This window comes from Cadophora gregata, assembly GCF_030347475.1.
Source record: "Cadophora gregata isolate MNR1 chromosome Unknown scaffold_20, whole genome shotgun sequence".
NCBI lineage: Eukaryota > Fungi > Ascomycota > Leotiomycetes > Helotiales > Ploettnerulaceae > Cadophora > Cadophora gregata.
In genome coordinates this window covers 55,986-83,695 of record NW_026695943.1, presented here as the reverse complement: position 1 = coordinate 83,695, position 27,710 = coordinate 55,986, and the positions used below count along the sequence as shown (strand labels likewise).

The window sequence follows — 27,710 nt, the reverse complement described above, 5'->3', positions numbered from 1 at the left end:
CTTTCGACCCTCGACTGGGCTGTGAGTCTTCTCCTTTTCCTCTTCATCCCACCTTTCGGCCTTTCCCAGACAGTTCCCGTTGCTGTCTATGACTTCTCCATCCGCGTCAACTGCTTTGCCGTACAGCTTTTTCATATCCCCCTCAAGGAGACGTCCAATGATTGTTCCTTTCTATAGGTGGATTAGCGGGCAAGTCAGTCATAATTGCTGACATCCACTTACAGAATCTGCAACCATTCCTTCCTTGTTCACTTTTGGGGAGTCAAACCCGCTGAATGGCCCCTCTTTCTGTCCGTCCCTTTCACTGTCCGATACCAATTCTCCCCTTCCAATGATTTTTCCGCTGTCATTCCAGATAGCGCCGTCTTTGTCGCATACTTTCCCTGAGAGACTCTTGATGTCCCCATCGACGACGCGCCCATAGATACTCCCGCTGGAGTCAACCAATTTCCCCAACTTGTTCACTCGCTTCCCTGCCAAGATGGAAAGGTCAATTTTCTCAGCTTCTGGCGTCTCTTCGCTCCACCGTTCAACCTTCCCCAAAACGTTCCCTGAACTGTCTGTGATATCCCCATCAGCATCCACCCTTTTCCCTTCTAATTTCTTGGCATCTCCCTCCACCAGTCTTCCCACTACTTTCCCCTGGAATAACACTTTCCCATCATCTCGAAGTACTGAATCAGGAAAATCCTCGAAAGGTGAATCCTTTGATGGATTCCTGTCATCCACATCCAGAAGTTCTGAGGTCCCAATGACTTTCCCTGACTCGCTCCATATATTTCCGTCGGAGTCTACTGTTTTCCCAACCAATTTGGTCTTGTCACCCGAAATGACACGCCCAAACAGCCTCCCTTCAGAATCTACCACATTCCCTGCCTTATTCACCTTTTTCCCCTCCAAAATCGAGAGGTCAGCCTTCACAATCTCCTGTTCCACAATGTCCTCTTCCTGGAATCGTTCTGCCTTTCCTATCAAGTTCCCATTTTTATCCAAAATATCCCCATCGGAATCAACGGTTTTCCCCTCCAATTTCTTGCCGTCACCCTGCACCAATTTCCCAATGATCCTGCCATCGAACAAGACATCACCTGACTTATCCACGACACAATCTGGAAAATCTTCGAATGGTGCGGAAGTAACCTCGCGGTCACTTTCTGGCAGCAGTTCTGCCCTTCCAATGATGACACCCTTGTCATCCCAGATTTGACCTTCGACATCCACTTTTTTACCAGCCAATTTCTTGGGATCTCCCTCGATGAGTTGGCCGTATGGGATGCCATTCTCGTCCACGATTTTCCCAAGTTTGTTTACCTTCATGTCCTTGAGGATGGAGAGATCTGGTTGCTCAGGAGTGTCTTCAGCGATTTGGTTTTCATCGACCGGCTTTGGGTCGAGTTCGTTCAGCTCTTCGGGCTCTTCTGTAATCTCCGGAACTGGTGCCTCACCGTCGACGGCTTTGGCGTCCAGGTTTTCGGCTGCCTGGGGCTCCCCAGCAACCTTGGAGTTTGATTCCTTGGCCACCTCAGATCCATCTGCACTCAAGTCTTTGGCTACCTCATCTCCCTCTGCAACTCTCGAAGCACTGGCAGGATCAACCTTGGAGCCAAGATCTTGTGCTTGTCCCCTCTTCTCCGCCACGTTGGGAGCATCAGCTGGGACTTTAGAGCCACCAACTTGAGACGCTGAGTCATCAGGCTTCAGATTGTCCACATCTTTGTCAGCGCTGAGACCTGACTTCTCATCTGCGGTCAGTTCTGGCTTTGCTGTCTCTTGATCTTGCAGCTCAATGGCACTGTCTGCCTTTTCCGACAGCTGTTCATCATCGACTGTCTCATCTGGCTTTTTGGAAGTGGCGTCTTCGAGTAGTCCTTCCTGCAGGTCTGCTTTGCCGATGGTACTCCCCGATTCGGCCTTGAGATTTCCGCTGGCATCTATGGCTGTGATGGCAGTTCCGACGAGATCTTGGGGTTTTCCTTCAGCGAGCTTCCCTACGACTGATCCAGTAGCGTTCGTGATGTCGCCGTTATCTTGAACTCCGAATGGAGCCTGAGCCTCAAGCGATGGCTTGTCTCCAGATGCGGACTTGGAAACGTTCTGTACCAAGTCTGCTGTCCCTATGACGTTTCCCTCCGCGTCCAGGATATCACCCTCTTGATCTACCAAACTTCCTTCGAAATTTGATACCGCCTCTCCGTGTACATGTCCAATGGTGATCCCGTCTTTGTCCAAGACGTTTCCTTCATTGTCTACGCTGCCAGCTATCGAATGTATTAATATTTCCAATCTTTAGACTGTCTGTGAGACATGTGTTTGAAAAACTGACCTGGGATGACCTCTGTGCCGTCATCTTCTGACTCTTCTTCCACGCCATCATTCGTAGCATTGTCGAGACTCTGATCCTCAGCCATACTCTCGAGGTCGTTTTGTGTAAACGGATCTCCTTTGGTGCTTGTTTTGGCGTCGTCGACTTGTGACTTGTCACCTTTCAGGGATTTGCTTGTATCACTCTTCTTTGGTGTCTTTCTGGGAGCTCCGCTGTTGCTTGGAGTTCTTGGAACCTTGGGCATACTGCCCGTCTGCCTGCTTGCAACATCCGTCATGATGATAGGATGGTGTGAAGCTCTGTATTGCTGTGAGAGCCTCCTGATGATCTTGAATGGTGATTGATTGTTGTGACGTGAGGTTACAATTATATTTCGATCTTGTGGTGGATGTGGAAAGATGTATGGGTATTGAATCGAGAATGATAGATGGTATAGATTTGAGAAGGAAGAGTAACAAGCACCCATATTAGTATCTCTAAACTCAAATAGCAGACAAGGATGAGCTTCAGCAAGAAGCGACGTCATCAATGAGTGTTTACAGAGCTGACTGCGAAACACAGCCCTTCCTCCAGGACCAACCACTTACTTGCATCAGGAAATAAACCTTTAGACGGGATGAAGCTCCTGGAACCTGGCCCTGAAGCATCGCCATGACGCCTCCTTTCATCATAGCAGTCCTGCTCACTCCAGAACCAATCCTTTCCACAGAATTTCAAGTTTTGGTCTCCGCATCTTGGGCCTAGACAAAAGGATTATCCCGTCCGGAGATCCAAAACATGGAAACTTGTGGAGTGACAGCTCCGAGCTCCGTCACCCTGAGCAAGAATGATGCCAGCCAAAGTCAACATTCAAGCCACATCTCGCTTCTACTGACATCGTCGATCAAGTCCTGTCCCAGGGTTAGCTAGGTCCCTGTCTGAGATCATCGAGCCTGGACGTCGATCCTGCGGAAACCAAGAGAAAAACCCGTGGCTGACCCTCAAACCCTCGCTAATATTTTTGCTAGGGTTATTGTAGAACACCAGCCACCACCCGAGGCGACTACGCTACGCTAGATTGGGTAGTATCAACAACAAGGGATATCCTCCACATACATCTGCAAATGCAGCAGTAATCCAGAATGGCACTTTCGCTCCTTCTATCACTGCAATGTCGATCTTGTCCGATCATTGGATGGAGACTTGCAGGCGACTCTTGGGATTCGTCACCTTACTATCTGCTGCAGTGCAGTCTTCTCTCTCGTTTCTCCCTGCTAAGAGCTGCAATAGTTCAAGTCACATATATTTGGCGGCAAATGCAACAGAGTTCAAGTCTTTACATTGGCTGAGTTATGTCCGGCTGTGATGTCTCTTAATGCTATCCTGTTTTTATGCTTGATGCTTGGGCTGCATCCGGAGCCGTGTCCTTGAAACATGGGGCATACACCATATCTATACATATACCTTTTGTTCCTTAATGGGAAATGTCTCTGCGGCGTGAGAGCTAAAGTAAGATGCAATGCAGAGCTTGTCACATACAGGTGTGGCACTGTAGACTTTGGCTTTTGAACTTTCTCAACCGTGGCGAAACCCACCAAGCTCCATATTCCAAGGCTCATGATCAGCCACAAGAAACAAAAACTACGCAAACGGCGTTTGTGCTTATGCAAATCAAAGCGAAAAGCAGGATTAGCATGCAGATGCAACTTTCATACCCCGCACACTTGTCCCAGAGTACGAAGTGGGCCATGACGAGACAGGCCGGGATGCACGGTTGGCTGGATGCTTCAACGAAGTCATAGCTCCCCGTCTCCGTCGTCACTGATTCCACAACAAGAAAAATCTCAAGGCAGGTTTGCTACATGATTTCAGAGTTTCTTTTACCATTAAACCTTCGGAATCTTTTCTTTCTACAGCTTCAAACTCTACACTTTCAACACTTCTTTACATTTACGATCATGTCTGCTCCACGAACACCGAAGGCCCCTCAAATGCCTATGGGCCAGGGTGAAATGCCCAATAAGACTCCATCGTCATTGAAAAAGAAGAAAGTCCCGACAAATGGAGATGTCAACGGCGTTGAGAAATCCGCTTCCAAATCTTCTCCCAAACCTCCCCCTCAGCAAGATGATAGTCAATCTCCTGGATCACCCATCAGGAAGAAGAAGCGAGTTCCGAAACCAGCTGCTGATGTCGCTCCACCAACTCCTCAAGCTTCTGACAACGCCAAAGCTACCGACCCCGAAGAGACTCCAAAGAAGGTGATCAAAAAGAAGAGGCCAGTTCAGCCTCCAGCGGAGTCTCCAGCTCCAGATGCCGACCAAGAGCCTCAACCAGATCAAGCAAAGTCTTCCTCTCAACGTCGAGATTCCGAGTTTGACGATGACGCCGCTCCGCCGCCAGATGTTCAGAAGCCAATCATGAAGAAAAAGAAAAAGCCGGCTCTAGCACCAGAGCCTGAACCAGAGCCAGAGCCCGAAATGGCTTCTGAGTCGGAGCATGACGATGATGAGCCAGAGGAGGAGGAGAATGACTATCAGTCGGTCACTAATGGTGTGCATGATCAGGACGATCATGACGATGGGTCTGATGATCACGGCGATGACCAAAGCGAGCGGAACTCGGATGAGGACGAGGAGGATCACGATTGGGATGATGGAGAGTCCGATGACGGGCCATTGGATGGCGTCACCAATACTGATGGTGAAGCTCCTAAGAAGGCTCAAGACGCAGCATCTGGAGTTCCAGAACAAGCTCAACAAGGTGTCGACAAAGCCACAAATGGCGTCACGAAGGACGCTCAGAAGAAAACTTCAGATCTTTCAGATCAGGCTCAAGATACCGCCAAAGGTGCCACAGACAAGGCAACTTCATCAGCGAAAGGACTTACTAAGGTTCTTCCTGGTCTAGGAGATACGCCGGATCGGTCTGCCGGAGGTGATGCCTTGAATGGAGTCAAGAATACCGCAGAAGATACTGGAACTAAGGCCAGATCTCTCCCAGATACTGTCCCAAAGAAAAAGAAGAAGTCCAGTGGGCTACTGGGTGGTGTCGCAGATTCTGTTGGCGAAAAAGTCGATGGCGCAACAAAGCAAGCAAATTCTACTGCTCGCGGCGCTGTTGATAGTGGCAAGGGAGCGGCACCTGATCTTGGTGACAATGGAGGTGGTGGTGCTCTTGAGGGAGCCAAAGATACCGCTGAAAAAGCAGTTGGTAATGACCTAGACAAAGCTGGGTCCGCTGTGGGCGATGTCCAGAACAGCGCACAGCCTACAGTCGGAGACGTCCAAGACAAAGCCCAGTCAATGACTGGAGATGCCACAAAGGCAGTCAGTGGTGCAGCAGGGAAGCCAACTGAACTGGCAAATGGAGCTACCGATACTCTGGGAGGTCTCACAAACGGTGCGACCGAAGCTGTTGGGGGTGCTACAGAGGAAGGCAAAGATCTCGCTGGGGGAGCAACTCAACAAGTCACGGAGGCTGTTGACGGTGCCAAATCACTCGCAGGAAACACAGTTGACGATTCAGGAAACGTACATGATAAAGCAGGGAAACATCTGGGAAAGGTCACGGGAGACTTGAAATCCATGACAGGGAGAAGTGTGAATGATGCGGGTGCAATCGTGGACGATTCTGGGAAAGTTCTGGGGAATGTGAGTGAAGTGGCGAGTGCGAAGGGTGATGAGGCATCGAAGATCGCGACTAAACATGGTGAGGATCAGGTTGGTGGGAACGCTGACTCGGCGAATGTCAGTGTCAGTGGGATTGAGATCAAAGTCGAGACGAACCCTAACGGGACGACTCTCACGATCAAGATCCCGGGTGCGTTCCAGCAGCAGTAATTTTGTCACAGCCTTGATTGTTTGGATTGGACTGTTTTTGTTTTGATTATGTATGACGAATATGAACTGTATGTAAATTTGGTTTAGCTTTGTAATCTTATCATTTGTTTTCTACCATTCCTATCGATACGCACCAGTACTGTCCCATATCACTCATGAAATTCCTCTACCTGTGAGAAGCCACCCCTTGCAAATCCATGACCGCAATGTCCAAATGTCCAACCCGTTGGATTCCCACGAGCTCGCGTCCGTGCAACCCCACTCAATCCTCTTTCACATGAAATTTCTACGATGTCAAACCTAGAACGCTGCAAATGCATTGACTCGTAAGAAATCCAGTTTTTAGCCCTCCTCGTGGGATTGAGTTTGAATTAATTCGCACAGACTCCTCAGCCACGTCCTTGCAATTCTGACATCTAGCGTCTAGAGTAGAGTTTCCGCCACACCTCTGCCGTGCCACAGGCCTTCGTGATGCAGCTTCATCCATGTGCTCGAAAAGCAAAATCAAAGGATCTCTAGCTCGACTCTTGGGACTGTTGCATTGTTGCAGACAATAACAAAACCTGTTTTTCGTGCTTTGCTGTGCATCGCTAGGTTTTGGGGTGGAGTGAGTAGGTCCACTGTTTGCATCACCGGATGAGGCGGGTAGGTCGTCGTACCCCGCCGCTGAAGGTCCACTGTGGTGTCCATCAGGTCTTTGTCAGAGAAACTCTAGGATCGAGATCGAGATCTAGGTGTTTTGACATATCCACCCTGAAGGTTGAGAGTTGACGCAGGCATTTGCACAGTGAGACGGACGGTATTGCGAGAATGGTCAAGACGTTGTTGCTGTGTTTTATACACGGCTTCAAAGGAGACGAAGAGACCTTCTTTGAATTTCCAGACGTTTGTTCCCCAAGAAATCCAACTTTATGAGGGCAATCCACACTCTGACTCCATATCTCTAGGCACTCAAGAAATCCGTGTCGCAAAAGTCCCCACATCTGGATGTGCAGACGAGAGTATATCCCAAATACGAGACACGAGGGGATCTAGCCGCTTGTGTGGAGACATTCAGAGAATGGTATGCTGTTTGCACGATGCTACTTTGCATCTCTTACTGATCGATGAATGGCAGGCTGCAAGATCAGGTTACCAATCTTGAAAGAGATGCCGCGACTCCATCTGCTATTCTGGATCCTTCAGTGGGGGTAGTCTTGGTGGCTCATTCTATGGGGTATGTCCGCCGTACCAAGTATCGCGAACACAATTTCCATAACTGACAGTTGTAATTTCCAGAGGTTTTGTGGCAGCCGACGCATTATTCTCGGTGCTTGACGATAGACCAGTGTCGAATATACCAGGGCAGATGTTGATGTTCCCGCTGATTCATGGCGTCCTCACTTTTGACACGCCCTTCAATGGGCTGTCTCGCTCCATGTTTGCGTATGGAGCATTCTCACAGTATCAGAACCTGAGCTCGGTTTGGAACATCTTTTCAACTGTATCCTCTTCCCTCACTGGAGCATCGACTCCTTCAGCTCTAGCCACCACAGCTCAAGCATCCTCTTGGATGCGCTGGCAGACACTTGCTGCCCGTACCGGAACATATGGTGCTATCGTGGCAGGAGGAGTCGCGGCGTACATCCACAGAGATAGCATCCGCACCTCCCTCTCAAAAATCAAGAAGGAAGATCTCAATCCTTACAACATCAACTACAAAGACAATGTATCGCGAGGGCTCACCTACGTGAGTCGCGACAGTATTGGTGAAGGCTTTGCATGGATGGCAAGCCATCTTAAATTCGTCGGCGCTCTAATGAAACAAGCACAACTGACGACCCGGCTTGAAAGACTCAGCCAACTCGAAGGCTTGGGCATCAAAGATCTCTACACCTCTCTCGGCGAAAACGGCTAGTGGAGCGGCGGTTATTTCGTCCCTAAACGTACATTCTGCGCCGTACCCACTGAGAAAGAAGCCGCTGCCGCAAAAATCTTCCAAGAACAGCCCAACAAGAAAGCAAAAAGCGAGATCGAAGCCCACTGTAGCATGTTCCGTCCCGAAAAGAACGAGATGTTCGATGAGATGCTCGAGACATCTGCGACGCTTGTGAGTGAATGGGCGAAGAACGATCCGAGGAAGATTGTGGATGAGTATAAGCCGACAAGGGAACAGCTCACCAGGACGCAATCGGAGTCGCAGCTTTGGGATGATGATGGCAAGATGTTGAGTCCGAGATTGTCGAAGGAGAAGGATAAGAGTGAAGATGAGTTCCAGTTGCAGGCTATCTTGAGGTGTGCGGAGATGCCGCAGTTGGTGGATGGTGGGGTTGATGAGGAGAGTTTGAAGAGAGCGGCGGAGACGCCTTTGCCTATTGATGAGGAGTTTATCAAGAGGATGAAGGCAGATGATGGAGGAGAGGATATTGAACTCAAAGAGGCGATGGTGGTGCCTCTGCCAGCGGATGATTTGGTCGTGTGAGCGTTCGTATGAGGCAGCGTGGGCGAGATTGACGAGTTACGACATTAATGATGTACTTTTTGTATACTTCACCTTTTATTTGTAAAAATCTCATAGTAGTCATAATCCTGCTTTGGAGTAATTGTACATCATATCATCAAGTAGTCAAATCCGCTCATTCTCATCAAGTGTTTCCCGCCACTCATCTCGACAACAAACCCTTATCCACTACCTTCCCGACCGGTGCAGCAAGCCCATCTTCCGCAAACACATTGCCGACTGTCTCTCCCACAGCATGTTGGATGCCATCTATGTCCTTGTTTCCAGTGACTTCTGTCTTACTCAATGTATCTATTTCCGATCAGCCAACTTTCCCACCTTTCCCATAATGAAGTCACCAAGGTAAAGATAAAAACAAACCTTTGATACCATATGATGTCCTGTTCTGTCCAAAGTACTTCAAGTACGTATCTTCAATCCACCTCATCGTAGCCTCATAATACGTATCCTCCTTCTTCATCGGGTTTTGCGGGGTAACGTTGACATTGGGATCCATCTTGCCGATCGTTCTTCGGATGATGGTCAGGTGGATTTGTCAGGTAAAAGAACTCTTGGATAGTCTTGCGTCAAATAGCGTGAGTGAATCTGCTATGCTATGGTGTGATGTGCGTTTTGAAGTGGAAACTTGAGTGAGTGGTTTTGCTCGGACGGCGGCACGGAAGAAGAGGAGGGACGGGGACTGTATTTCGAAAACCTCGCAAAGCTTGAGAGCTGTTTCTCGGACTCCGAAAACCTGTTACTGGTCTTTGCCTTCCAAACTCAAACGTCATTGTGTTGCTGTCACTTTCAGGTAGGAGAGTTATTGATGATGTGGCTGTGGCTTGAGATGTGTCATGTGGAGTAGGTGTCAGAGATCAGCGGGATGGCGGGGGAAGTGGAATGGGTTTGACCAGGACTAGGTGGATAGGAGGTCTAGATGTGTTTGTGGCATTTGATATAATCGTTTTGCCAGGGAGAGATTTTCTGAAGTGCCATTTTTTCCACTTTTCGATATGAGGCATGAGAGGCATGGTTCAGGGTCCTAGATTCAGAAGCGTGAAGTCATAAGTCGCCTTGGTGCTGTTATTGGTGGAGTCAAGAAACGTCTAGACAGCTGATCCGAGGCTACTAGAAGGGCAACTGGCGCCTAAAATCGTCTTTTTATCTGAGAGATAGTGTAGAAATCTAACTTGCTGGAAGGTGTCTTGGAAATGGGTACGATTTCTACCAGTAAACGAAGAGTTCTAGATAGTGTCATTTGGGTCGGTTGGCAAAGCTCTCCGATGAATCTCACATGATCCTCACAAACTTCTCTCGAGAGCCTGTATTAAAGATCCAATACTAAGCATGCCTTAAAGCTCCTTTGAACGCCAGAACTCCCAAGTGACTCCTCAATTATCTCAAAATGGTATCACCTTTTCTCATCTTAATCTCCCTCCTCGTCAGCTCAACTTCCATTATCCTCTTCGTCACCTCGACTTTCTGTGCCAGGCCATCATCATCCACATCAAAGTACAGGGCCCAAACACCTTCTTCCTCTTCAACCACAGTGAACCCTTCCCACCCATCAAAATTTAGCCTCCTGTCTATAGGTGTGATGTTCCAAGGCCCAACTAAATTTCCCTCTGCTTGTACTTTCAAGCCATATTTGATCTCGTATGTGTCTTTGTCGATGTAGATCCAGTTGAGTTGTGGAGGGTCATCTGAGATCGTCGATACGTATCCCTCGCCTCGTCGTCCCCAGTTGCTATTTGGGTAACCGAAGAAATATCCCGCGAATTGATGACCTTGACTTGTGATGTTGTCCTCGCCCTCCTTTGGCAGGAACTTCGACTTCGGATTTACATTTTGTGACATAGAGCTAGATTAATCTCAGTTCGAATGGTTCGAAAAGCTTGATCGGTATCACTTTCACTGTGAAGTGAACTCACCTTGTTGTTGCGAAGGACAACGGTCCCACCATGAATATCACGACTTTTCCGTGAGGGGTCATTGCAGGTGACATACAAGTTGGCTTTTCGACCTCGGTGAGCTTCTTTGGCATTCTGTTTCTGGCCTTGACGAACAGCTTCTGTGGTTCCAATAATTGCTGGACAGGCAGCAATTGAGGTCAGGATTCCAAGTGGCATACTGATCTACGAGCACAGAATAGGCGTCAAAATTCTCTCTAACACAGAACTTCACACTGTAATCTGTACTTCCCATCTCTACACGGGAACAACCAGACTGCAGGTAACAATCTAGTATACCATATTACATCATTGTCATGGGAGCTCTGAAGCATGCTCAGCTGTCACGCTGGAGCTATGATGTAGTTTCAGACAGCCAGGCATGGCTTGTGGGAGTGTCCCTGTGCTCGTATCATGCATCAAGTCATTACTGAAACCAATAAGTGCTGAGATATAAATTAAATTTGCTCCAGTTTGAGAGCTCATGATGACCCAGTGGGGTTAATGTTTACTTCCAAGTGCGCTAGTTCGAAGGAAGCGGACTGCCTAGAACCTGAACCAAGTTGTGTTGACAGGTGGGCCTGGCATGCAGATCAGCCGCTTAGGTTCTCGGGTTGGAGGGGCAGACACGCAATTCCTACCAAGAAGCTAGCAATCTTCTTTTATTTTTGGAGAAGTAGAATCTTGTTTTTCTCTACTCCATGTTTCAGACATGAATGCAAAGGCTGGGTTTCTCGGTGATGTGGCGGTTCTCGTGCAGTCCCGGCGCTGTTTGCTGGGGGGTACCCATAACATTTCTAGATTCTCTCCACTCTTTGAAGATTATGCCCGTGAGCCCCACGTCGATCTTGAGGGGTGATATGACGCATCTGTAATCAGAGTTACATGGCTGCGATCTGGTGGGAAATTTGCGATCAGCAGCCTGTGGCTTGAAGCGTTACCAGGATTCCCTAAACTTGTTTCCCAAACGATCTGTTGTGGTCTGGACTTTCACACTTCTCAAGATGCTTGCCAGCTATGTCATGATGATCAAACACTGCTTTGACTGGTTATCTGAGAACAATAAGTGATTCGGTTCTCTATAAGTAAACACGGCAGGAAGTGTGCATCAGCTTTCTTCTTCATACATCGTCTTCGCCTAGAATCAACAGCATATAGACACCCAATCAAAGCAAATATTCATTTCCCACCTTCACCTCCAGCAACAAGACCGTCTTCTCCAGTCAAGTCAGATAATCCAAGCACAATGTCCGACCAGTAAGTCTCCCACATGACCCGGGCTCTTGATTCAGCTTGAATATGGGACCGAAACTAATGATGGCTTTCCATATAGCGAGAAGCAACAGACCTTTGAGGAGGAGGAAGAGTACCAATCAGAGTCCGACGACCAGCAACAACAACAGGTTGTCCAACCCACACCAAAGAAGAGTCAGCGCACGATGCAGAGAGCCCCTCGTCAGCCAGATCAACAAATGCAACAACAGCAATACCAACAACCACAACAACAACAAATCATTCCAGCTGAGAACCGACAAACTGGCAGTATGGGTGGCAGGACAGGTGCCATCCGGGAGTCTAGAATTAAGGATCGTCCACAACCAGCACAAGAGCGAGACAGCAGTTTGAAGATCAAAATCGAGCTGGATCTTGAAGTTGAGGTAGATCTCTACGCCCGAGTCAAGGGAGATGTAACCATAGGTCTGATGTAATTGTGTAGGTCGACCTTTACGCGAGAGTCAAGGGAGATGTGACTATAGGCTTACTGTGAGAAGCGCCGAGATTTACCTCATGGAGTGGTTTCTGATACGAAGCAGACGATGATATATGACGGCGTTTTCTTCTGAATTTGGGATTCTTGTACAACACACAATACTTCTTGTACTAGTAGCAGAAAAAGGAGATAGAATCGAGAAAACTATTTCTTTGCTTTCACATTCATCTTGTCTGATCTGATTATCAAACTCCATGAAAAGCATTTTGAATTTGCGTGCCTTCAGAGAGACCGGGTTGATGGTACATCCCACCAGGTTGGAACAAGGACACACCTGCCTGGTGAACCTGGGTTCCTCCTGTTACTTTGCTTACTGCAGAGACTCCACTCCGATTAAGTTCAATCTCCTCGCCGGGTCGAACAGCACGACCAGCCTCTAGGATTGCCCAAGCATGGAACATTTGCAACCACCGCGACGGAAGCACTCGCGTTTCCGGCTTGGCCACCCCATTGCTCTTGCGTACATCTCCTAATTGCCCCACAAATATTAGATGGCTCGGAAGCGCTCAAAGCTGGATTCCTCACCAGTCAACTCGTATCATCACGAAATGTGCTCCAGGCTTCACCAAATCGACGTTGAAAAGACCCTTGTACGGCTCGCTTGCCAGCCCATCGAAACATGGGTCCCGGCACACGGCTTGAGATGTGCATTTAGTGCGTCCAGATCAGGTTTCTTCGTCCAAATTGAGTTTTACACGTGCACCCAACCCTGTCAATGAGCAAGCCACACGGGACGATCTCGACGCCGTCCAACGGTGAGGCTGACGAGGACGGCAGCGTTGAGTTTCGTGGAAACATTGATCGGAACTCAAGCAAAATGGCGCAAAAGTTCAAGTTCACGCACATGTCAAGATGGGTATTTTGAGTTGTCTCAGGAGACCACGTATATCACAATTGAAAATCGCATTTCAGACCGACTCTTGCATGGCGTAAGCCAAGTGGGATTTTGCTCCACCAGTGCATATTATGTAGACTCCACTGCCTTTCAGTAGAGTAAGTGCCTGAGGTTAGAATATTCAGGCCAAGGGAACCATGTCTTATATCAGTGGGTTGAAAATCGAAAACGCAAGAGTGGACGGGTTAATGATTGACGGACAGCAGTCCGCACTCCGTACAAAGCTGCAGTTACAGCTTGGTATGCGGTTTTCAGAACTTGATTTTGCACGACTTCTTCACACCACTTGAGTGAAATCACTGGCTATCCTGAATATAAACTACTTAAGACGGAAATGTCTTATATCTGAGGTTGGGTTACATCGCCGTTACGGTGGATCTATAGCGTTGTGTGAAGAACACCGAGAAAATTCAGTTTCCGATCCTCGATTGGTGGGTATCATTTCACACTCCACTTGAATCCACTGGGACCACACTGACGTCTGAATCCCATAAGTCCACGGATCTACTCTATCCCAATTCACTGCCAAGGAAATGCCAGGTCAGAAAAGTCGCATTAAAACTCTGCCCAGATTGCAGGGTCGCCCTTGGATTGAATTGACTTTCAGCGAGCGCTTGTGCCTCATCACACTTCCAATTTCCCATGTCTACTGGAGGAGAAATCTGAAGCTCCGCAAACGGAATGCCATTATCGGCTGCGCCATATAGGGACCACAGTGAGTTGTAACGAGTCAGTGTAACAACCTGGAGATCCGCTTCCAGAATGGCGGGATCAGCTGTTTGCCGAATTCACTGCTTGCAAAATGGAGACTAGATGATGAAGTAAGCGGAATGCGTTAACTTACGCAGAATTACTGTTTGATGAACAAGTATACAGAATCCCAGATAGTGGATTCAATGGTCTGATTATATAGTGCTGTTACTACTACAAGCAGCTGGCGTCACTCTGGAGCAGCCTACATGTGCCGCTGCAGACATCTGTCTCCTTGCTTCAATTGATTGAGTCCTCCCTTGATGAGAGCTGTTGATCTTGCACATCCGTGTTGTCTTCGGCGTGAACAGTCTTGACTGTATGTAGGCCACTGAATTGTGATATCTGCCTTCCCACAGGCTTCGTCCTGGCTTTTCAGTCTGTGTGAAACGAATGGAGCTCGTGTGTTTGTATGTGATATGTGAACCAGATCGATCTTTCATTCCCTAGCGTACCAGATCAGCGATGTTTTCATAGAGTAGCACCAGTAACTCGAAACTTACAAGAACGTAATAGTCACAGCTCCCTTAATCTTTGCTTTGAGGAACACCTCAATCATCAAGTCGAGATCCAGTCGTATTGACATGGGCTTTCCTGCTGACTCCTCTTCCGTTTCTTCAGAAACCTCATCCGGCTCCGCTGCCTTGGATGTGCTTCCTTCAGATTGTGTTTCATATCCAGCGTCGTCACTTTTTGACGATGATTTTCTGTTTAATGTGGGCGGTGCTGGCTTTCTCGTGCTCTTCTTCTCTGGTGTAGCTCTCACTCCTACTGGTCTTCGACTGCCTGCCGCTTTGCGGACATTGAATGCCCGTATTCCAGTCTCGAACGGCTCTTGGATCCTCCTTCTTGGTTGGCGTTCTATCTTTGCTGGTTTTGGTTTCCGCGAACAATACTGACAAGTTTCGTCCTCATCAGGCTTGTAGTCATCCTCGATTTTCTCATCCTCTGGTCCTAGCAGCCCAGCAGTTTCCTCCGGGGTTGGCTCTTCATAACTTGTCTTTCGACCACCTCGCTTGTGTTTCCTCCGCTGCTTGGTCTCGTTGTCTGAGTGAACCGAAGCGAGATCTGAGTATTCGTTCGCGGACTCGTCTGCTTCCCGGTGGGCTGGAGTATTTTTCTGCTCCATTTGAAAAAACTGAAAAGAGTGACTGAAGCTGTAAAGATGCCTTCCAGATTACTTACTTTCGAGATGATACACCTTCACAAAGGCTCTGCATGTCGATTGCGTGGAACCAACTCCACCAGTGCATTGTTGTGCTTGGGTGCAGGGTCCATCCTTAAGCGGAAAGATGAGCGAGCCCCTATTGACAAGGATTTGACGACTGGTCACGACCCCAGCTCGAAGTTCGGCATCGTCGGCATGTGGACATCGCAGCTCACTTGTGCATGTTTCAAGAACCACAACAAACTCCTTTGAACCTCCGAAGGGCTCCTAAGGTTTCGATGAGCCAAGATTACTGAGGAGAAACTCAAGGGTTTCCGCTTGGATAGAGAACCAGCCACTGCTGCAGCGTGCAGTCACATTGCTCGTGCTTCAATGACTAGAGAGTATTAACTCCGTAGGGCTCAAAGCCACTACCCAGCCGCAACATTAGACGAAACAAAACATCCAAACAGACTTTAGAAGAAGTTGGCGAAGGTTCAGATCGCGACGATGTGACTTCGATATTTGGGTCGGGCTGTGCCGTGAGGACAAACTCTAAATGGAAGTTTCCAAGGATTGGTCAAGGTCATGGCGAGGTCCGCCCAGCCAATCGCTTGAGTCATGAGCACGCGATGTACTTCCGCAGATTCGATCCTTTCTGTGGAGCGCTGTGGAGTGTGAAGCTGCTGATACGGGGTCAGGATGTCATTTTTGCAGTGCCAACGCGGATGGAACGGCAAGATAATCTGGAGAGTGCTCAGGAGCGCAGGCATGACCTTGTAAACTCGTATTCTAATTCTTCTGGTGATTTGGGCATTTCCTGCCTCTCGCTTACTAGCCACTGCTTGCTGGATCTTTAAGGCTTTAGGCTTTAGAATTTCTAGGCGTTAGGCATCTTCAGCTTTAGGCCTATGTGCTAGCTAGCTGCTGGCACACACGCATTGATGATAAACATTACGAAACAGTTTTAATGTATTTACGCCGCTGTTTTGTAAGCTTTATTTGGTATCTTTTATCCAGGTGTGTTGATATTGGCGGGTGACTTTTCAAGAGATGAGCGGCTTTCTAAGCTTGGAAAGCTTTTGCGACACTGAGACAAACCAGAAATGTGGTAAATCGCATTTATGTAAGTATACAAACATTACGTAGGTAACTACATCAATGATAAAGTACAAAAAACCGATTAGATCGTTCTTCATGATCTGTCATGTCCCAGCCCGAGTTTCAGCGACCACATACTCCACCCTGTTTCCTTGACCACCATGGATCAAGACAGAGGCCCGAATTGTCGGCCCCTCCATAAATGCCATTTGGAAATGGCATCAGACTCAAAAGTGGTGTTTCGGAGCCAGGGATACGTGTCCGACATTCTCTGTTGTGGCATATCAAATAATCCCCCAGAATATTTTTGCCTGCCACGACAGCTTGCTCAAACCTTGATCCATGTCAAATCCACGACAGCACATTCAACACATGTACTTTAGTTTTGCATCTTGTTACTCTTACAACAGGATTCTCGGAAGAAAAGCAGGTAATCTGCATATCTTGAAACTTGGAGCCACAACTATCAGCAGGTCAAGGATCTCTGCTTCATCTTCCGCATATCGTGAGAGTGGTCTGTGGGGACTGAGACATCAAGAGCTCTTACTGACAACCAAATCTGGCAATTTTCTCACAAGCCACGTGCTTCCAGGCCTGAAGACACGTGAATAGCGTCATCGGCATGAGCTGTGAAATCATAACTGACATCATAATCGCTGATCATGTTGTGTAGTGGTCAGGTTGTAGCTGAGAGATGTTTCTTCAGCCTTGATTGTGGCACTTTCTACGACGTGATTGACTGAGCTTCAAGTTTGAGTTTTGACGCTCAGGTTGGGTGACAACATCGAAGAGTATCTATAAAGAGAGCACTTACCATTGAACATGGAAATATCAATCTCATAAACACATAAATCCTCACTCAAGATATCAAGAAACATCTTCAACATCAAACCAACTCTCTTCACAAACACAAACACACCTCACAAACCCTCAAAATGGCCGGACTCCTCGGAAACCTCACAAACTCCCTCGACAACACCCTCACAGGAGGTGACCAAGCAAAAGGTCAAGGAGGACTCCTTGGTAGCGTCACAGGAGCAGTTGGAAAAACCGTTGATGGCGCAGGGAACGTATTAGGGCAGACCACAGATGGTCTGGGGAACGTCGTGGGACAGACCACGAACGGCGTGGCAAATACGGCGGGTCAGACGACCAATGGGCTTGCGAACACCACTGGTCAGGCGACGAATGGAGTTGCAAACACGGCAGGAGGATTGACAAATACGGCTGGAGGGTTGGTTGGAGGTGCCACTGGGCAGCAGCAGAAGAAGGCTTGAGCATGGGAAGATCGGGGTGTCATTGGATAGGAAATCAGGAGAGGGAAATTGTTTGAATATGGCTTTGTAATTTGTTGGATGAATGTACGAATATGATTTTATGACGACCTAAATGAACTTCCGTTTCCGCCTCTGTGATGTGACTGTAACCATACTCGCTACTGTCAAGTTGTGACCACCATTGACTAAGTAATCAAACGTTGCTCCCCTTACATCCCTCTGTCCAGCTTCCAGCACGCCCATTGAACCCAAAAGGCTTATCGTTCCAGCCATACGCGATAATACCGTTGTCAACCCGGAACCGAGTACTGCCTCCAGGCCCAGCAACCGTCCCAATGGGAGTCAGACAAGACACCCCTTGCTTATTTCCTTCCAAATAGTTGTCAATCTTGCGTGTCATATCTTTGAAATCAGCCGAATCATGCATCTGGTTGTAGTTATTTTGGTTTCTAGAAGTTGTTAGTGTCCAAGATCGCAATATTCTCATATTGGAAGCAGAGAAAGTTCACGTACCCGTTTTGCCAGAGGTAATCGGTCACAACGCCGTAGGCTCTGTTCTCAAGACGCTTCTCAAGTCCGGGGTGGCCCAATTCAATTCTCTTGCGAAGATCTTTCACGTTGTCACTGTCTTCGATACGGTAATGATGGAAAGTGCCGTCATTCTCAAAACCAAGATCTTCGGGTGTTGCTTTTCGGTACCTGCGAATATATGGTGAGTACAATACCTCAACACCTCGTGGGTTGCTTACATAAGATAGTGAGACTCCTCGTTATCCCAGAAGAAAGTTGCATGTCGCTCCCATGTTCCGTTATTTTGGGTTGCCATGGAAGATTCTTTGAGTGATCTATGGGATAGCGGGATATGTGCCTCTGACGATCGCTTTGCCTCGTCGGCATCGATCCAGTATGCATGAGTCTCAAGCCCATCACTCCGCACACTACAAGCAAACCCGCGTCAGCCTATCTTACAAGACGAGGTATAAGGGCAAATGTCAAACAACATACCGGAATCCAGACTTGACCTTGTACCCAGTAGCAAAGGCACTGATCACCAATCCAATGGAAGCAATGATACAGTCCGACCTATCATACTTCTGGACACAATCTTTCGCAAGTCCATACGCCGAAGATGCGAGTCCGAACAAGCCAACTGCCCAGCTGACAGCTGACCAGACTTTCTGAGCCACAAGAGTGATAGCCAGAACGACATACACCACGCCTTGACGCTCGACCAAGTCGGAGGATCGCCCCGAGACAACCACGCCTTTCACGCCTTCCCAGGCTTTTGGGTCTGGCTGTTGAACTTGTCAGTAATACATTCCGTTAATGCGGTCTTGGATATGACACACTGGGATTGATGGGTTCTCATCGTTTGGGAACAGCCCTTCGAATTCGGGGCTATCAAGGATATCGGCAAGCACGACGGCGCCGAATATGAGTACTGGGATCAACGTCTTGTACGATGTGTAAGCCATGGTGGTCTGCAAGTTGATGTGTTGGTGTTCTCTTCTGGGCTCGATGGAGGGCGACGCTCTTTTATGTTCTTTCAAATTTGGGCTGGCAGAATCTCGTCACACATACTACCACCGATCATTTTCTGTTTACAGTCATCATCTTCGTATTCTCACGGCTAAATTTGCATTCTGTCACTAAGCATGCTTCTCTGCGCAATGCGTGGATCGCAATTGAGGTTCTTTTGTCACACTCTCATTTTCCTCTTCCAGTTAGGCGAAGACGCTGTCTCCAGATAATTTTACCTTGTTGCCTCGGATATCTGCCCTTTGAAAGTAGATTAAGCGGGTGATATGTTGTTCTCGGACCACCTACGCATTAATATCGAAAGATGATAGGAAATTACTAAGCGTTAGACTTTGCTCCCAGTACACAAACCTTGAGCAGGTACCAAAAGAAGTGCTACTCCCGAGCGGTAATTGATCCAGGTCTGCATGTCCAAATTGGTAAGCCTAGTTTTGTACATCTTCTCGTAATCATCACGGTGTAACGTCGGCTGGATTGACACTGATCCCACCAGCGTCTGCTTCTACATTAGTTCTCGCAGCAGTATCACCTTCATCACAGCCAAACTTGCTATGCCTTCCTCAATCGCCTCTTCGGGAATTGAAAGTCACATCAGAGGGGCTTGTGGAACCAGTAGCATATCCCCCCGGCACTTATGCGCTTAGTAACACATCCCCTGCGTTATGGTGAGACTTTGTGCCTGGCGAGACTCCGGTACCATAAATGAGCTAGCTACTTCGCATGCAATACAAGCGCTTGAGCCAGCTCCTTTGGCCCCCAGATACAGTCAGTCGGGTATATCCAGATCGAAGCCGCTCGGCCTGCTGAGAAATTAAGCTTAAGAACCTTCAATTGGGATTGAGCCGAAAAATCTACCGGATAAATGACTCTCCATGATACTTCCTATATTGCAATTCGTGCATCCTTTGATCTCTAACACGAAGCGGCGCCGTCAGAGGCGGGGCGTCTGCCTTGTGACTTCAACACAATGGTTACTATCGAAGTCAACATCAGTTACACAGACTTGGCGCGCTTACTCGCTTTAAGCTCAAGGTCTTATACGAGTCAAGCTCATTAATGGTGTCACAAACAACAGGCGCCAAGGGTGCCGAGATCAGTCTAGATGTCTGGTTCAGAGACTGGATACACCTTCTGAACGACAACCTAGCTTTATTGGTTCAGGCACGGTTGCTCGTTGATCAGAAAGCTGCCTTCGTCTCTGTCAGCTTCCAATCTACACCCCACAAGATCGAAAGCAGATTGACTTACTTCCAAGTCTGAAATGTCCCTGTCTTCACATCACCATCATCAGAGGGTGGGCAGTATGTGCCATCATCGTTGAAGGTAGAGTAGAGAGATGCGTTGGCAGGTCGGGTGCTTTGATATCAACCTGCGAGCGAGTCGCTGTCTGCTTTGCTCTGGCAACTGTCAACTTCCAGTCTATAAGATTGAGAGCATTCTCGTCTACCTTGGCGTGAAATTGTTTTGGCTGCCTGGCAGTGGCCACCACTGCTGCTGCCTAGCGACGCGTCTGAATGCTTTGGCAATTTCAGCTTCCCTGAGTGTATCCAAGACTAGAGAAATTCCTGCGAAGTTGTGAGTACATTGCATAGCTTATGTGACAGAGAACATGGGGTGTTGTATTTACCAGTTGATCCGCGCAGTCTGTCTACCTCTGAAAACTGTCTGAACAGCTGCCGTCACTCTACCAGAGGTGAGGCTGTGGCTTCGCCCGGAGAGATGTGTGGACTCGTGTCTTGGCGTGTCTCTCGAGACTGCTATTGAGGGGAGAGTGCTTGAGGAGGGATGTATACTGAGAGGAGGAGGGGTGGGAAGGAGATCGAAGTGATGGTGGTAGTTGAGAGAATGGAGGAAGAGGGAGTTGACGTTGAATGAGAAAGAGATAGAACGCTGGTCGCGAGAATTTGAGATGTTGTGGGAGGCCGCAAGCGAGGTTAAAGGTGAGGAGGCGGTTGCAGATCACCTGATTTCCCAATCTGGCAGAAAGGCAACAAGAACAGGCAGAAAACGCCGATATCGCGCATGCCTCATGTGATTGGCGCATATCAAGACCTATGTCTCCTATCTGTCTTTCTATAGAAGGGTCCTGTCATTGTAGAGGACGCGAATGAACCTCACGTTCTGCTGTTGCAATTGGTCCCAGACACTTCGGATGAGGTAAATTCTTTTCCAGGACAAGGCATAGATTAGCTCAGATGCGAGAAATGGGAGTATGATGTAGATGTCTGCTTTACGAAAGCTGCGACTGCTAAAAAGTAATGAACAGATCCTCAACCCTCCGCAGTTCCAAATGCCACTTGACGATACAAGATGGTTATCTGACAACAGAAATGCTCTTGACAGCGATCGGCTGCCAATACCCAGGCCCTACTCATAAGCAGTTTACCATTCCAAGTACCCTGAACGAAGTGTTGGAAGCCTTGAGAAGAGTATCACACCGTGTCTGTCATGTCTAGGCTTAATGGCACTTCTTACCTGTGAGAGTCAAGGCTCGCTCAACAAATAGCGTTGGCTTCTGTGTCTACGCACAGCGCCTGGATTTTTACGCAGTAAGACATGGTGCTGCATTATATAGGCTTTCATCTATCTTTGGGCATTGAAGCTCGTTGACTTCAGCATGTCCAACAACAGCTGCAATTCACCACGAGACCTGTTTGGAAATGGCGATGAATCACAGCGTAATCCCTCTTGACATTGATTTTCTTCTTCTAGCAAAGGGAGTCGGCATACTACTGCTAAGTAAAGCGGCGCTATGAAACTACCTCCGTGCGAACTCCACTGGAACCCACCAAGGGATTTCAAACTCACAAGTCCAAGGATCATGCCTTTGAAGGGACCAAGTACCAAGTACTAGCAATTCGTGTAACACAAAAGTATATCCTAAAGCTTGATCGGCGATGGTTGGCGAGGACAATTCAACACGGCGCTGCACTGTCAGGACAGAGATGCTTTGCTGGATGACGACCAGAAAGACCCGACAGTAGATGACAGCAATCAAAAACTGACAGCAACTCTAAAATTCAGTTCCCAAAGCAAGCACCATAAACGTCGTCCTCGTTCTTATAGAAGATCCATACTTTCTGCCCCTGACGAACAAAGTGCACTTACTCGTAACAAAGCAAATACAGCGTGATTGAAACATCCCAGCGCGCAAGCGAAGAATCTAAATCTAGAAACCCAATAGTTGAGTTTCGTGGAGATCAGAACTTCGCCGGAGAAGGGTACTCAATATGTACCCTTCACACTGCCCTTAGTTTCAGCAAAATATCCTTCACTTGAGGCTATATACTATTGGAAACATAAGTGAATACCTAGGTAGAAACCGTACTTCAAGTGATACGAGAAATTCTGCGATCTGACTACTCCCTGGGAGCTATAAAATTCCACGTCCCAACCTCCGTCAACACCCAACAAGCACCGACAAGATCATGATGGAAGAAGTGAGGGTGGGAACGATTCCAGAATTTACAATCGCCATCTAGTCCATGAAAATCCCTTGTCTTGAGTCCGGACAAGGAGGATGGAACTCTGACACGCGTGCAGGCGTGGTGTCCACTCGGAGCCCAGAGAAGAAAGGCACAGCAGTCCAGCAACTTGAGTTAATGATAGCCAAAACAAAATCGACAGTATATCTACAAATGACAATGTATGGGTCCTACAATACCGGTATTCGAATTTCTGTTAGTGTGCCATGCCACTTCGCTATGAGATGATCTTGAAATGTTGTCCAATTGCACAACGTCCATGTTTGGGTGCATGTCGGGGCACGCGGTGTGGAGGTTCGAAGGTGTAGTGATTCGCGTCCCGTCGGCAGTGACCTCCTGCAAGAAGGCGGCAAGAACGCCGTGGATATATCTAGATAGAGCGATATAGAGCTTCCGGTGGACGATCTTGTGACACGTCTGGTGAGGTATTTCAAAGTGTTCGGGAATGACTGACAAATTTGCCAGCGAACTGAGGCAAACCAGACATACAGAGAAGGAGACGGGAAGCAAGCTACTTAAATAAACAAAACAGTACACAATTTGAAACACATTTTGGTGAAGGCGTGATTAGTAGCTCAGATGTTATTAAACAGTGATGATTACTTTTCTTTACTAGGCTGTCCTCAACATTTTCACCTTACCAGGAGGGAGAATCCAAGACTGTCTTAGCTAGAAGACTTTTACAATTCTGAAGCCAACCCAGCCTTGATTGATTGTCCCAGATCGACATAACGGAGCAGATAACAACAAAATCTAACTCGACAACAACTCAAAATCCGACAACAGCAACTCCAAACATCAGTTACCCAAATCGTAGCCCCAAAGCCAGAGTCTCCCTTCTCAATCCCAGATAAAATTCTCGCGCCCTCAACTCTTTCCATGAAAATCAGAGAGCAGAGAGTATGTCTGTAGAAGGTCCAATCCATAACGCAGAAGCGTCTGGAAGTCGTCTGTTGCTTACTCCTGCTGGAGAATCGACTCTGAGCGCCGATAGAACATTATATACTCCTACCAATACCCCTGACTTGGGTTCAGTGACATGGTACTTGGGCAGCGGAATTGGCGGAATCGAAGAGTAAATGTGAATCTAGCAATTTCAAGACAGCTTACCCACCAAGCACAAGCAATTCCGCGTTGCCTCAACATCTCAACATCAACAGAAAAGAACGACATACATCAGTGAATCCCATCCCCAAATTCTCAGAACCTGCAACCCATGTATGTGCTACGCATCGTACGTAAATACATCTCAAAGGAAACTCTCAAGCTCAGGATGCCACTCGAAAAAGAAAGATATACCCGCTAGGACGGAGGACAGTTAGACAGTTAGACTGTACCATACCAGTGACCTTGATGAATTTCCTTCCAAAAAGCATAGCTAGAACGGCAAGATGCGTTCCAGTGGAAAGAAGTAAACATCTTTAGCAACACCTTCCATTGGAAACAGGACTTTTGGCAGTGGGGGTAGAGGCATAGATGTAAGATGGGATGACAGCCGCGTGGAGTTTGACAGCAAAAAATCCAAGTGACAGTACTTTAAAATAGTAGACTCCACACCGCTGCTTTACGATTGAAAGAACATCGTAGCTGGGTTAGAGAAGTAGTGTTTTCGCCACAAATACAAGAAGCTTTACGAGATTGGGATACAAGAGCGACAAGGACGGAATGTGGCGCTCTTAATTTGATTCTGTGTTTCATAACGAGCATGGTCCTTTCAAGTGGAAGAAGGTAGCGGCGAGGAGAGGATAAACAGATATGTTTTGAAACCGTCGCTGGAAGGATTGGTTGCTGCTGTTGTGCACCTATTTTAGATGATTACGAAATGATGAGGAGTGAGACGACCTGGAGGAGTGTGTGTAAAGAAACGAATCAAATAAAATGGTAGAAGTAATGATACTAACATGACATTCGTGGAACACAAGGCTGGCATCTAGAGTCAAGAAGCAGTGGCGCTCTCCCACTGACAGCTTTACTCTCTCACTCCACCAAACTCTTTTCAACATTCTCCCTCCACCACCCGGGGAAATCCACCACCCTCCTCCCCAACCTCGCCTCCTCAGCCGCAAACACCATCGCATGACTCCTAATAACCTCTTCCAGACTACACCCGACATGCACCTTCTGCGCCTCCTCCACACTAACAGCATGATTCTTAACCGCATCAACAGCAAGGATAAACTGCCTCGCCAGCCCATCATCACCACCGCCATGTCCCCCGCCAGCAAGATGCGGTTTGTAGATCCTGGTGGCGCCGGTGTTGAAATCCTGTACGGTGATGGTCTCGCTGTCGGCGTAGATCTCACCGTCGTTGCCGTAGAAGTGGCTGTAGCGATCGCATTGTTTCTTGGTGTGGGCTACCATGTGGAAGACTGCCGTTTTGGCGCCGCGGCCGAGGAGCGCTTTCTCGGTATCTGCGTCTGCTGTGGGGATTGGGTCGTTGTCCCATTGCATGGTGACTACTTGGTCGTCGTTGACGTCGTTGTCTGCTTCATAGACGCAACGACCGAACCAGTTTTTGGCAGATATTTCAGCTTTTGGAGTCTCGTTCGTGTAATCCTCTGCGAGTTTGGCTGTCAGAGCAGCTTCACCTCCTGCGGCACCACCAGCAGCTATACATTCCTCGATTTCTGGGAGGACGATATTGACTGGCCAGAATATGTTCCCACTTCCGAGTCCCGTGTGGTCCTTTCCCAAGTATATCTTCTTCGCAGAGTATTTGCACGTTTGTTCTGCTGGGCATGATAGGCAGTTGGTAGCTTTACCGGCAGCCTTGGGCTTCCGCGACTTGTTGAAGTATTGAAGGCCGCCCACAGAACTGACTGTCGTTGGAATATGTGCGGAGTTGGCAGACCCTGGCGGTGGGGAGCAAAGAATCCAGAGAAGTAGATCGATGTCGTGACAGGATTTTGTGAGGAGGGACGGAGCAGTCGTGGATTCTTTACGCCAGTTTCCTCTGCAAGACATTAGACTTGTTTACGAGGTGAGACTATGAGAAATACCTGACGTAGCTATGTGTGAAATGCCACCATCCCACAGGCTCGGTATGGTTGACAGACATAATATCTCCAATCACTCTATCCTCAAGTAACAATTTCCTGAGTAGCATATTATGCGGACTGTATCTGAGAACATGTCCAATGGAGAAGATCTTCGACGGTGTGGTATTTGGTAGATCCGGGAGGAGAGATTTATAAATCGAGACACAATCGTCAAGACTTGTTGCCAGTGGTTTCTCGCACATTATATGAAGACCAAGAGGCGCAAGTCCTACGATAACCTCCTTATGCATCTCATCAAGTACGCAGATGAATACACCGTCGACTCCTTCTGGTACATCTTCTCCCCTCACAGCCTTCTCTCGCCTCTCTTGTTCCCAAGTCAAGAACTGTTTCCAATCCTCGAATTCCTGCCCCTCTGCAGGTCCAGCCTTGCCCCAAATGTATGAATCCCCCAACAGCTTCCGCTTATATGCAATTGGTTCTGCAACCGCCACGAGGATACCATTCGACGATTCGCCTGTAGCTCTGGCATAGGCAGTACCGCGAGATCCAGCACCGATAATAAGGAGTCGAGGAGGGTTCAGGGACATTGAAGGGCGAGGAGGAGCCGGGAGACGGTCGACATCGTCGCTTGGGGAGTCTGCGTGTGGTGCCATGTTGACTTGGGTTTACTCCGCGATGGAGGGGTATCTTCGAGATATTAGAGCTTGGGAATCAAGCCTCAGCCTTGCATGCCAGCCCACTCTGGGGTATGTAACGTTACTGGGGCATATCCAATCACATCGTTCGTATTTGAATGTGTACGTTGCTTTGAGGCTGCCGTGGTGGAACGAATCGGTGATGTTTTGGTGTTTGCCCAGCTTCGCCGGCAGAAAGTGGGGGTTTAAAGTCTGAAGTCTCCTGGAGCAGTTGATAGAATTATGCCTGAGGCAGCAGGATCCATACAGTATGCTCTAGTGCAAAATCTCAAAGCCAATTCAACTCCAGAGAATTCAAAAAGAGAGAATAGTACATAAAGCTACTAATCGCGGAGATAAACAGAGCGCATCAGCTACAGTCATCATCTCATCAGTGAAAAATGGTTTGTTTTGTTCGCTTAGGAGCTAAAACCATCCACCAGCTGTCATCCTCGGTTTGTCTGCACTGCCCCGCACCAATTCACACACTACCTTCCCGAGCATTCCAGTCTTGGACAAAAGATATTCAAACAACCGCAGAAGCAAAAACGAAGCTGTAAAATGCAAAATAAACGACCCAGACGGGACTCGAACCCGCAGTCTTCAGTATGTCCTTTAACCGGAAACTGACGCCTTGTCGATAGTTAGTTTTGTGTAGCAAGTATTGTCGATTCGAGGCACAACTTACGTTACCATTACGCTACCAGGCCACCGTGACTTTTGAAAATTTTCTTATTTGGGTACAGATCACAGTCAAAGAGCTGCGGCCAAATTGCGGGTGAGGAAATAAAAGACCTTAGTCAGCCACATTTTTGCGCCACACCACCTACGTTTACCAGCTTGGCGTGCGACATCAACTCTTCCTCAACAGATTCATTTCCAGACTATGTAATCCTCAGCTTCGTATTTCATCATATAATGGTACAATCTCGACTCTCTTCCAGGTGGGTAACCGTAGCGAGGGGCCGGAATATATAAAATGTATGTTTCTGAAGAAATACCACCGCCTCACCAGAACAATTTATCTCGCACCACGTACAAGAGCATCCATGCGTTGTTTCCAATCCCTGTTCGGGCTCGCATTGAAAGATCGGGGTGTTTTTCGGGTTTTCTTCATGAGATCTACCTCTCAGGCTCTGATGCTATGTAAGGTGGCGCCGGGGCGCAGGCATTACCAGTTCAGAGTTCTTCGCAAGTCTGCGCTAGAGATCGCGGCTTTCGCAATGTTCAAAGAGATTCAAAATCTTCTGTACTTTCATGGACTTATGCAAATTTTCTTTAACACAAGTCGTGTTCGATTGAGCTTTGATTTTCCGTTGTTTAGATCCGGAGTCGAACTTTGGCCATCATCAGAGCATCAAGGTAGTGTGTGCAGCGACGGCTTGACAAGGGACAACAGAAAGCAGGCTCATTACTGGCGAGAACGATCTCAAGTAGAGATGTCCTTGCAAACATGTTTGTATTCGTCGGCGACGGTGTTACTGATTTACAGTGTTT

At 48.0% G+C, this 27,710-nt stretch overlaps 11 protein-coding genes across 12 annotated transcripts; 5 read left to right on the top strand and 6 right to left on the bottom strand.

The window, feature by feature from the left end:
• Positions 1 to 147: 147 nt before the first annotated feature.
• On the bottom strand, positions 148 to 3,637 carry ONS95_008486 (uncharacterized protein). The gene is made up of 2 exons (XM_058502042.1): positions 2,324 to 3,637; positions 148 to 2,258 (listed from the first exon to the last, which is right to left on the bottom strand). Exons 1-2 carry the CDS (start codon positions 2,847 to 2,849, stop codon positions 199 to 201), a joined length of 2,586 nt encoding a protein of 861 aa, XP_058349212.1. The 5' UTR covers positions 2,850 to 3,637; the 3' UTR covers positions 148 to 198.
• Positions 3,638 to 4,164: 527 nt separating this feature from the next.
• Positions 4,165 to 6,144, top strand: ONS95_008485 (uncharacterized protein; the record flags this gene model as incomplete). Its single annotated transcript, XM_058502041.1, has 1 exon — positions 4,165 to 6,144. One exon carries the CDS (start codon positions 4,165 to 4,167, stop codon positions 6,142 to 6,144), a length of 1,980 nt encoding a protein of 659 aa, XP_058349211.1.
• Positions 6,145 to 6,954: 810 nt separating this feature from the next.
• On the top strand, positions 6,955 to 8,041 carry ONS95_008484 (uncharacterized protein; the record flags this gene model as incomplete). Its single annotated transcript, XM_058502040.1, has 4 exons — positions 6,955 to 7,029; positions 7,092 to 7,207; positions 7,262 to 7,360; positions 7,423 to 8,041. 4 exons carry the CDS (start codon positions 6,955 to 6,957, stop codon positions 8,039 to 8,041), a joined length of 909 nt encoding a protein of 302 aa, XP_058349210.1.
• Positions 8,042 to 8,173: 132 nt separating this feature from the next.
• Positions 8,174 to 8,605, top strand: ONS95_008483 (uncharacterized protein; the record flags this gene model as incomplete). Its single annotated transcript, XM_058502039.1, has 1 exon — positions 8,174 to 8,605. One exon carries the CDS (start codon positions 8,174 to 8,176, stop codon positions 8,603 to 8,605), a length of 432 nt encoding a protein of 143 aa, XP_058349209.1.
• Positions 8,606 to 8,698: 93 nt separating this feature from the next.
• ONS95_008482 (uncharacterized protein) lies at positions 8,699 to 9,409 on the bottom strand. The gene is made up of 2 exons (XM_058502038.1): positions 9,005 to 9,409; positions 8,699 to 8,935 (listed from the first exon to the last, which is right to left on the bottom strand). Exons 1-2 carry the CDS (start codon positions 9,138 to 9,140, stop codon positions 8,787 to 8,789), a joined length of 285 nt encoding a protein of 94 aa, XP_058349208.1. The 5' UTR covers positions 9,141 to 9,409; the 3' UTR covers positions 8,699 to 8,786.
• A 609-nt stretch (positions 9,410 to 10,018) lies between these two features.
• Positions 10,019 to 10,752, bottom strand: ONS95_008481 (uncharacterized protein; the record flags this gene model as incomplete). Its single annotated transcript, XM_058502037.1, has 2 exons — positions 10,019 to 10,484; positions 10,631 to 10,752. The coding sequence occupies 2 exons, from the start codon at positions 10,750 to 10,752 to the stop codon at positions 10,019 to 10,021; spliced, it is 588 nt and encodes a 195-aa protein (XP_058349207.1).
• An 868-nt stretch (positions 10,753 to 11,620) lies between these two features.
• On the top strand, positions 11,621 to 12,483 carry ONS95_008480 (uncharacterized protein). 2 transcript variants are annotated; one of them, XM_058502036.1, is made up of 4 exons: positions 11,621 to 11,829; positions 11,906 to 12,230; positions 12,290 to 12,336; positions 12,387 to 12,483. In XM_058502036.1, the coding sequence occupies exons 1-4, from the start codon at positions 11,819 to 11,821 to the stop codon at positions 12,391 to 12,393; spliced, it is 390 nt and encodes a 129-aa protein (XP_058349206.1). In that variant the 5' UTR covers positions 11,621 to 11,818; the 3' UTR covers positions 12,394 to 12,483. The 2 variants fall into 2 exon arrangements, with proteins under 2 accessions (XP_058349206.1, XP_058349205.1); XM_058502035.1 differs by having other exon boundaries at positions 12,290 to 12,483.
• Positions 12,484 to 14,427: 1,944 nt separating this feature from the next.
• Positions 14,428 to 15,117, bottom strand: ONS95_008479 (uncharacterized protein; the record flags this gene model as incomplete). Its single annotated transcript, XM_058502034.1, has 2 exons — positions 14,428 to 14,434; positions 14,492 to 15,117. 2 exons carry the CDS (start codon positions 15,115 to 15,117, stop codon positions 14,428 to 14,430), a joined length of 633 nt encoding a protein of 210 aa, XP_058349204.1.
• Positions 15,118 to 17,171: 2,054 nt separating this feature from the next.
• ONS95_008478 (uncharacterized protein) lies at positions 17,172 to 17,513 on the top strand (the record flags this gene model as incomplete). The annotated part of the gene is made up of 1 exon (XM_058502033.1): positions 17,172 to 17,513. One exon carries the CDS (start codon positions 17,172 to 17,174, stop codon positions 17,511 to 17,513), a length of 342 nt encoding a protein of 113 aa, XP_058349203.1.
• A 193-nt stretch (positions 17,514 to 17,706) lies between these two features.
• On the bottom strand, positions 17,707 to 18,988 carry ONS95_008477 (uncharacterized protein; the record flags this gene model as incomplete). The annotated part of the gene is made up of 5 exons (XM_058502032.1): positions 17,707 to 17,962; positions 18,027 to 18,212; positions 18,263 to 18,451; positions 18,519 to 18,808; positions 18,863 to 18,988. 5 exons carry the CDS (start codon positions 18,986 to 18,988, stop codon positions 17,707 to 17,709), a joined length of 1,047 nt encoding a protein of 348 aa, XP_058349202.1.
• A 4,556-nt stretch (positions 18,989 to 23,544) lies between these two features.
• ONS95_008476 (uncharacterized protein) lies at positions 23,545 to 26,945 on the bottom strand. The gene is made up of 4 exons (XM_058502031.1): positions 26,902 to 26,945; positions 25,537 to 26,846; positions 24,439 to 25,490; positions 23,545 to 24,379 (listed from the first exon to the last, which is right to left on the bottom strand). Exons 2-3 carry the CDS (start codon positions 26,190 to 26,192, stop codon positions 24,515 to 24,517), a joined length of 1,632 nt encoding a protein of 543 aa, XP_058349201.1. The 5' UTR covers positions 26,193 to 26,846; positions 26,902 to 26,945; the 3' UTR covers positions 23,545 to 24,379; positions 24,439 to 24,514.
• Between the last annotated feature and the right edge of the window lie 765 nt (positions 26,946 to 27,710).